Here is a 9,247-nt window from a genome sequence, read left to right as displayed (position 1 = left end):
AATATCTAACAGTCATGTGTTTGTCTAAATCTTTCAAAGTAGACTCACCGTCCCGGTATTTTCTTTTCTGGACACAAGATGGCGCCAGAGCGCCAGAGGAAGGTGTAAAACTAAAAATGTTGGACGACCAAGACTTTTCCGGAGCTTTCTCTCTTTTACATCCTGATGTCAATTTATTTATTATTCTTTTTTTTTTAACATTATTTACGTCATCATATATATATATATATATATATATATATATATATATATATATATATATATATATATATATATATATATATATATATATATATATATATACATATATAGGCAAATGTATTACTTTTTACTTCACTACATTTACTTAAAAGTTTTAGCTACTAGTGACTAGTTGACTTTGTAAAAGAGCAAATTATAAGACAGAGCAGTTTTTCAAATATCTCGCCTTATATACATGTATACAGTAATAATGGCATTAAGGATAAGCTCATATTATTTTATGATTTCATAATAATTGAACAAAGATATAGAATTTCTGTGTATCATAATAGTATTATAGATTAAAGGTACATTTTATATACACACAAGGTAGTTGGTTTTTTTTATTCCTCCAAGTTCTGTGGCATTTAAAAATGACTCAAAAATCGTTTTGTTTGTCTGTGTTTTTTGTGAGTGTGTTAATTTCCTGCTTGTTAAAGTATGCTGCTTGGGATTATGTATATTAAAAGGTGTATTTAACAATGATAACGCGTTTGTTCTTTGAAGTCGTTTAATAAAGTTTTTTTAAAACCAGGTTTGTCCAAATATAAATGGTTCCGGTTCCTTCTCGTCTCGCACAGGGAAAGGTTTTGGTTGTCCATCTTGTTTTAGCGCCACATGGATATTGTAAACATCAGTGTGTTAAACCAGCAGCGCTCCTGCTGATAGCATTTTACCTGGTTTGTACCTGTGTGACTGTTTTAGCAGAAAAGTCGTATTAATCGCAGCTAGGAATGACGTTGTTGCTAACAGCTAGCTAGTAGCATGTAGCTGAACACTGCAGCTAATCGCACTACTAGCTTCACGAATTTGTGTGTGTGTGTGTGCGCTGATAAACTAAAACGTCGCTGCCCATGAAGAACTAACTTTATCTTTACCTGTCGGTGAGTCAGGTGTCTGTTGGGGGGACCAGGATGTCTCTGCGGCTGCTGTCAGTGGATCCATCAGACCGCGGCTCTCAGAGATGCAGGCTGGGTCCTCGCTTGATGTCAGCGCTGGGTCTGAGTCTGGGTTCCCCTCTGCTGGTGTCTGTCCCCGGGGGAAGCTGCCTGTGCACCGCCTGGCCCCGGCCTGACCTGGCGGAGGGCTTCCTGCAGATGGACCTGAAATGTTCCTCTCCCGGTCTGATCTCTCACCCACCAACACATCTCAGCCTGGACCCGGGCCAGCTCACACCTGTACCCTGCCCCAAACTGAAAATTTTGAAGATAACTGTGGTGGTCCAGAGTGTTGAGTTCAAGAAACACACAGCTCCTCGACTTGTTCATGAGCTTGTGAAAGACATGCTGAAAGGTGTGTGTGTGCATGAGAAACATGTGATAAGCCTGGAGAGTTTTGATACAGAGATTAGATATGTTGTTATTGAAAGCATCAGTGTGGATTCTGGTTCTTCTGGAATTATCACCTCAAAAACTGGTGTGGAGATAACTGGCATCCAGACAGTCCGGCATCACAGGAGTCAGCTGCAGGACCAGGACACGGTCCCACTGGGGGGTCTGGAGGAGGTCAGTGTAAAATCATTTCATTGGTTTTCATCTACATTGTTTATTCCCACTGTGTGACATGTGTTTTTATGGTATTTTAGGTGAGTGCCTCCCTGAGAGAGATGCTGCAGCTGCCCCTCCTCTATCCACGCACCCTGAGCTCACTGGGTGTGTCTTGTCCCAGAGGTGTGCTCCTGGTGGGGCCTCCAGGTGTGGGAAAGACCCAGCTGGTCCGCAGAGTGGTGGGAGATGTTGGAGCCAGCCTGGTGGTGGTCAGAGGGCCTGAGGTACAAAATGACTTCCATCAATTACATCCATGTGTTCGCATTATAATATTGTGTTAAACATGTTTACGATCTGTTTAATTATATTTAGCAAATACTATGTTTATTATGATGTAGGGAACTGTTGGAAAATGCAAGTGAGAAGCTGCTGAAAGATAAAATAATCAGATTATTTAGGCTGACTCGAGAATTAATACCTGACAAATCAAGGAGCTGCATGGCATTGATGCAACAGTCCTGTAAATTCAATATTGACGTTGGGGCTAAAACTAACAATTATTTTCATGATCGATTGATTGATTATCAAAAAAGTTGGCAATTCATTTTCTTTCGATCAACTAATCATTGCAGCTTTAATTGACATAAAGCCTTCAATACTTAATGTATTGTGAAATTAAAGTAAAGCATTTGTTTAACCCTTGTAAAGGGTCATTGTAACTGATAATAACAATATTTGTGTAAAACTGTGAAACCATGATATTCTCACAGATGGTTATTATCATACTGGGAAAGTTGCAGTTGCAACCCTACTGGTGTGGGATTTAACACCAGTCAACAGGAATACCCAGGAATATTATTATATTATTATTATTATTATTAATAGTTATTGTGAATTGTGAATGATTATTTCAGGTGGTGGGATCACGGCCGGGAGAGAGCGAGGAGAAGTTGCGTGCTGTGTTTGAGCGGGCTCGGTCTGCAGCTGAAGAGGGTCCCTGTGTGCTGTTCATGGATGAGCTGGACTCTCTGTGTCCAAGGAGAACCGGCTCGTCGGCACCAGAGAACCGCCTGGTCGCCCAGCTTCTCACGCTGATGGATGGGATCAATCAGTCTGATCGCTTCCTCATCGTCGGAGCCACCAACCGGCCGGATAGCCTCGACCCAGCCCTGCGAAGGCCTGGGAGATTTGACAGAGAGGTACGGATGATGAAATATAGAACCTAATACATAATAATAAATGTGTAGAAGTCTTTGAGTCTCTCATTTTTACGTCTTTCCTTCAGGTTATCATCGGAGCTCCCACCCTGCAGCAGAGAAAGGCCATCTTATCAGTTCTGTGTGCGAGGATGCCCGTTTGTCCGAGTGTGGACGTGGCAGAGCTCGCACAGAGAACCACAGGATATGTAGGAGCGGACCTGAGTGCCCTGTGCAGGGAGGCTGCCATGCACGCTATACGGGAGAACTCCAAGGTAAATACAGTTGACCTGCAACGAGTATGTGTTTTAATCGATTAGTTGTCAACTCTTAAATTAATCGGCAACTAATAAGTTTCTTCCTCCTCCGTGAGTAAACTGAATATATCTGGGTTATGGACAAAACAAGAAATTTGAGGACGTTGTCTTGGGCTTTGGGAAATATTGATGAATCTTGAATTGCTCAGGATGCCTTTTGTTTATTGTTTGTTTTGATTATATATGTATGTTGCTGGAAGGCAGTATTAATACTGAGCAGATTCTCCTGGTAAAATAAATTGAAACTGAAATTGACACCAAGTGAAAAACCTGCTTTAATCCCCAGCGACTGTTGAAGATGCACATTTTTTTCAAATGTTGTTGTCTGCAGGGTTCACAAGAGCAGGTGGTGGGTGTGAAGCACTTCCAGGAGGCCCTGAAGTCGGTGCGTCCCTCCTGCCTGCGGAGCAGCCTGGGCAGGACGGAGCTCTCTCCGGTGACTTGGGAGCAGATAGGAGGCCTGGATGACGTCAAACTCAAACTAAGACAGGTGAATGAGTGGCAGCACTTTAATTATACTACTTAAAACACAAAAAGTAAGAGAAAAGTAAGTGTGACTGGAATTAATTGATTTTATTTTCCTTCCTCCATCAAAGAGTATCGAGTGGCCAATGAGATACCCTGAGGCATTTGTTCGTCTGGGTCTGCGTCAGCCTCGTGGTGTTCTGCTCTACGGACCTCCAGGATGTGCAAAGACGACGCTCGTCAAGGCTGCAGCCGCCTCATCTCACTGCGCCTTCCTGTCTGTCAGCGGTGCTGACCTCTACTCTCCCTTTGTTGGAGACTCAGAGAAGGCTTTAGCTCAGGTGCTTTCTTTTAACACTCTATAATAACACCTGTGAATGGCTGCTGTGTTTTTGTCTCTTGTCTGTTTCATCCATAAACATCTGTACCTGTCTGTCCACACACAGCTGTTTCACCAGGCTCGGGCATGTGCCCCCTGTCTCCTGTTCCTTGATGAGATCGACTCTCTGATTGGCTCGCGGTCAAACAGTCAGATAGGTAACAGCGTACAGACACGCCTCCTGTCTGTGCTGCTGAATGAAATGGATGGGGTTGGTCTGAAGACGCTGGAGAGGAGAGGGACGGAGAAGATCCTGCAGGCGGAGGGAGTGGAAGAAGCTCACACACAGGAGCAGGTCAGATAACATGGAGATGGGCCTCACTCCTCTTTTAGATGCTCACAGGGTAACGACAGTATTTTTCAATCTGGACTTGGACCACTGACAGTATGGAAAGGATCCCTACAGAGATAAAGCTCTTTATATCACAGTAAGATCCTTTTTGTTTAACCAGAAACAGCTGTTCTATCGCTTTCGCCAAAGCCACCAGACTCCATATGCAGAACCAGTCATTTTATCCTTATAAAACACACTTCATTTAACTTGACAGAAAAACAAAATAACAATCACCAAAATCATTGTGGTTCATCTTCTGTTCCAACAATCACCAATTCTTACTTGTCTGAAATAAAACCCGTAATTCCCTCTAAGATGTAAAAAGATATGGAGAGGAGTAAGAGGAAGGGTAGACATCAGAGAAGTGGCGTGGAAAAACGGCGTACAAAGCCAGAATACTTTCACATCTAAAGCGGTGAATTAAGGATTTATTTCAACAAAGAAATGTTAGTGATTGTTGGAACATGTGGAAAGATGACCAAGATGGTTTTGGTGAGTTTTATTTTGTTTTTCAGTCGAGTTCGAATGAACTGTTTTTTATGATAATAAAAATACTGTTTCTGCAAAGGGAGTCTGGTGGCTTTGGGAATCGGATGTTTCTAGTTAAACAAAAAGGCTCTGTTGCCCACAAGGACTAAATCACAGCCCAATTTACAGCTGTCGTCTGCAGCGGTCTCACACAACAGTGGAAGAATTTGGAAAAATGTCCCCATTTGTCACTTAGACACTAAAACATGGGTAAGTGGGGGAGGTTTAAAAATTCTGAAGTTGCCGTTTCACATAACATCTGATCCGTATGTAATGATTGATCGCTTCTGCTCTTCAACAGTTGGACTTCCAGGAAGTGTGCAACAATGATGTGATGGTTGTAGCCGCAACAAACAGACCTGACTGCTTGGACAGTGCCCTGCTCAGACCTGGCAGGCTGGACCACATCATATACGTGCCACCACCTGACCAGCAGGTAACTTATCTGTGTCAAAAAGTTACTCAACCCTGATTCCACGAAAGTTGTGATGCTGTGTAAGAAATTTAACAGAATGTTGTAATTTGTCAATCCAATATATTGATTGTTTTACCTCGTCAACTTAATTGATTTTCGTAAATATATACTTATTCTGAAATGTGTTTCAAACAAGTTGGGACAGGAGCAACAAAAGACTGTAAAAAATGTGGAATGATCAAAAAACATCTGTCTGGAACGGCTCGGTCGTTCACATGCAAGGATGGGGCGAGGTTCAACACTTTGTGAAGTGTGTTTCAGAAAACAACTGTTGTTGGTAATTACGTACCAACAACAGTATGAGTATCAATACTTTCATTGACAATGAATCCATCAATCATTTTCTGGATTAATTATATTTATATATGTATGTATGTATTTATATATTTATTTTTATATCTATCTATCTATATAGATAGATAGATAGATAGATAGATAGATAGATATAAAAATATATATATACATATAAATATATATATATATATATATATATATATATATATATATATATATATATATATATATATATATATATATATATAAAATAATAATTTATAATAGTTTAATATGTCTGAAAATAGTAAAAATGTCACCCATAAATGTCTTCAATCATTTTCTGGATTAATTATATTTATATATGTATGTATGTATTTATATATTTATTTTTATATCTATCTATCTATATAGATAGATAGATAGATAGATAGATAGATAGATAGATAGATATAAAAATATATATATAAATATAAATATATATATATATATAAAATAATAATTTATAATAGTTTAATATGTCTGAAAATAGTAAAAATGTCACCCATAAATGTCTTGTTTAGTAGGGATGCAAATATTAAGCAATTTCTTTAATCGATGGTTGGCTGCCATTATAATCGATTATAGGTTAATCATTAATAATATATGAAATATGTTTTTCCATCAGAAGACTGTTTGTAGAGTACATTGGGAGTTAAAAGAACAGATAAAGACACCAAGTCACTTGAATAATAAACAAAATAATAACATAATAAGCCGAGCGCCCGTCTGTCGCTATTCAACAACAAGCCCAACAAAATCCAACCCTCCCTGAGGCAACTTAATGGCTAAAATGTAATGAAATCAGCTGTATCGAAGACTTTTTGCATTTTTTTAAATTACAAACTAATTGCGTGTTAATTAAATACAATTTCTCATCCCAGTATTTTGGATTATATTTTCATATATTTGATAAGCAAATATTGTGTAAATTATAACAAGATACTTTTTGATGTGTTTGTGCCTGTCTCTGATTGTCGGTTAATACGTTTCTGAAAAATTCTTTAACAGTGATTAATCCACTAATGATTAATCATTAACATCCCTTGTCCACAACCAAAAGATATTTAGTTTACTCCCAATAGAGAAGAAAAGAAACCAGAAAATATTCCCTCAAACCAATTAATTGATTATCAAAACATTTGGCAATTAATTTAACAGTTGAGAAATAATGGATTAATTGTTGCAGCTCTATGTTTTACACAGTATCCCAGTTTTTTCGCAATACTGATCGTAGTATAGCACCAATCTTTTACGTTTTTAGAGCTGATTTGATAACCAGGCCTTTTTGTGTGTCCAGGCTCGTCTTTGTATCCTGAAGTTGTGTACAGAATCCATGCCCGTGGGTGCTGACGTGTGTCTGGAGGAGTTGGCCACGAAGACGGAGCTTTACACCGGAGCTGACCTGGAAAATCTGTGTAAAGAGGTAATATGATACACACAACTAGCTATCCAATTCAAAAGGTAATCCTGGTCCTGGATAGAGACACAGATAAATAGAGTACGAATATCTGATGAATATTTTTGTTTTCCAGGCTGCTCTGTTGGCGCTACAAGAGGAGAACATGGAGGCTTCTTCTATCAAACACACGTACTTCCTCCGGTCCCTCAGCAAAATGAGCCCCTCTCTCACTGCCCAGCAGATCCACACATATCAGACATCTCCCAGATGACAAGCAACATGTCCTCTGCGTTCATAAAATGTATTATTATTACACAAAAAATGGTTTGAAATAAAATGAGTAAAACTTAAACTTTGGTGTCTGGTATCTTTTATGTTGTTATTGTCACTTACAAGCATTTAAAGTACTTCAAAGCCTTTGACTTTGAGCTTTCACATGTGGCCACAAGAGGGCGCTGCACACTGAGTAAATGTATTGATCATCAGCAATGACGATCTGTAGCCAAATCAGAATCCACTGTAGGACGCTGTGTCCGTCTACGTGCCTTTTACCTCGTACAACCTCTCCTCCAGCCTACATCAGCCCAGCTCACAGGATGCTCTGCTGAGAGACTTCAAGGACTTCACAGCAACAACAGGTGAGAGCTGCCACATGCACCTGCCTCTTAACTTGTTGACTTTAATTCATGGATTTGACTCTGAGCCTCATGTTAAATAGAAATATGGTTATTTTCTCTTTAGGTTTCTGAGAATTTTGAAAAATGGTTGGATTTTTTCAAATGTTGAGGAAGAGAAAGGAGGTGAGCTGCTGACATTTTTAATATGTGAAGGGATTTTGTATTGTGGATTGGTTTTGTAGGCTGTTCTATGCTTTTTAAACATTATGATGCACTTTTAAAAACATCATTTTTACATGTGTGTTCCAGCTGATCCCTCTGATAGGGTTCATGGCTTTCGCTGCAACAGGAGCCACCTCTGCTGCTATCTACTTTCTATTTACTAAACCTGATGTTATGTGAGTGTTATTGTACTTATCATTAAATTATGCTCGTGTTTTCATACTTCTGAGCTCTATCAGCCTTTGGCATGTGGGAAATTGTTAATAATGATGTCACATTTTCATTCACTGTTTTTAGTTTAAATAAGACCAAAAACCCAGAACCATGGGAGAGAATCGACCCATCAACACCCCAAAAGGTAACATCACATAACATTTTGTAATGTTTGGATGGTCGTATTTTTTATTCTTATTGGCACTCAAATACAAGCAGAATCTTGCGGCTGCAGCTGCAATCTGCTGAGTCACTGAGGAGGAAACGTTATCAAATTAGTACCAGCCTGCTCGTGTGACATCAGAGTAAAGATGTTTATAGAGATATATGCCACTATGCAGCTAATTGTGTTAGTTTAAGTTGGTGTAACACTTTTAAACGGGTTAGGAGAAGCCTCATTTTTATTTCTTGCACTTCTCTGCAGCTCATCACCATCAATCAGCAGTGGAAACCAGTGGAGGAGCTGCAGCTGGTGAAGAACCTCACCAAGTAAAAAAAAAAATGCCAGACAGATCCTCAGTCTGCCTGCCTGCCTGTCTGCCTGCCCCCCATCAGTCTAACAGAATCCTTTCTGCACAAACTAGGATACTTTGACAGTCAGTGTGCGGAAATGCTTCTGCTCCACTGGTGGGGTTTCACCCTGCTCAAGACATCCATCCACAACGGTAGAAAGCTATTATATTAGTTACTCATCCTGCCGTGAAGTTTAACACACCCTCGGTTTCTGTGATTACTTTTGTTTAATTATCGAGTTACTTGTGGTGTTAGAACTGACAGGGAAGTTGGTATCACAGCAACGCACAGCCGATGTGAGTGTATGATATTGTCTAAATGTGAAGGGCAAAATGTAAGTAATGTACTGTACAGTGTCAATAAATTATTATTGTGATCATCAGTGTTTCTTTTGGTCTCATATGTTTAAGAATGTATAAACATATTTATGCAGAAATATTCATATTCATGTCTGCAGTCTGGTCTGTGTAATAGAGCTAATGGTGAAACGCCTCATGACCTAAAAATACAGTGCTAACAGGTTAAATGAAGGTAGTAGAGGTGCTGC

At 39.5% G+C, this 9,247-nt stretch overlaps 2 protein-coding genes across 2 annotated transcripts; both read left to right on the top strand.

Moving 5' to 3' along the window:
- Positions 1-863: 863 nt before the first annotated feature.
- afg2b (AFG2 AAA ATPase homolog B) lies at positions 864-7,487 on the top strand. Its single transcript, XM_073463939.1, has 11 exons — positions 864-920; positions 1,134-1,745; positions 1,826-2,011; positions 2,642-2,926; positions 3,013-3,198; positions 3,572-3,730; positions 3,837-4,046; positions 4,152-4,379; positions 5,248-5,382; positions 7,034-7,159; positions 7,269-7,487. The coding sequence occupies exons 2-11, from the start codon at positions 1,155-1,157 to the stop codon at positions 7,404-7,406; spliced, it is 2,244 nt and encodes a 747-aa protein (XP_073320040.1). The 5' UTR covers positions 864-920; positions 1,134-1,154; the 3' UTR covers positions 7,407-7,487.
- A 203-nt stretch (positions 7,488-7,690) lies between these two features.
- Positions 7,691-8,765, top strand: c4h15orf48 (chromosome 4 C15orf48 homolog). The gene is made up of 5 exons (XM_073464849.1): positions 7,691-7,773; positions 7,877-7,935; positions 8,062-8,150; positions 8,272-8,332; positions 8,612-8,765. Exons 2-5 carry the CDS (start codon positions 7,897-7,899, stop codon positions 8,678-8,680), a joined length of 258 nt encoding a protein of 85 aa, XP_073320950.1. The 5' UTR covers positions 7,691-7,773; positions 7,877-7,896; the 3' UTR covers positions 8,681-8,765.
- The last annotated feature ends 482 nt before the right edge of the window (positions 8,766-9,247 follow it).

Source organism: Pagrus major, chromosome 4, assembly GCF_040436345.1.
Source record: "Pagrus major chromosome 4, Pma_NU_1.0".
NCBI classification, from domain to species: Eukaryota; Metazoa; Chordata; class Actinopteri; order Spariformes; family Sparidae; genus Pagrus; species Pagrus major.
This window is presented reverse-complemented; position numbering and strand designations above follow the sequence as displayed.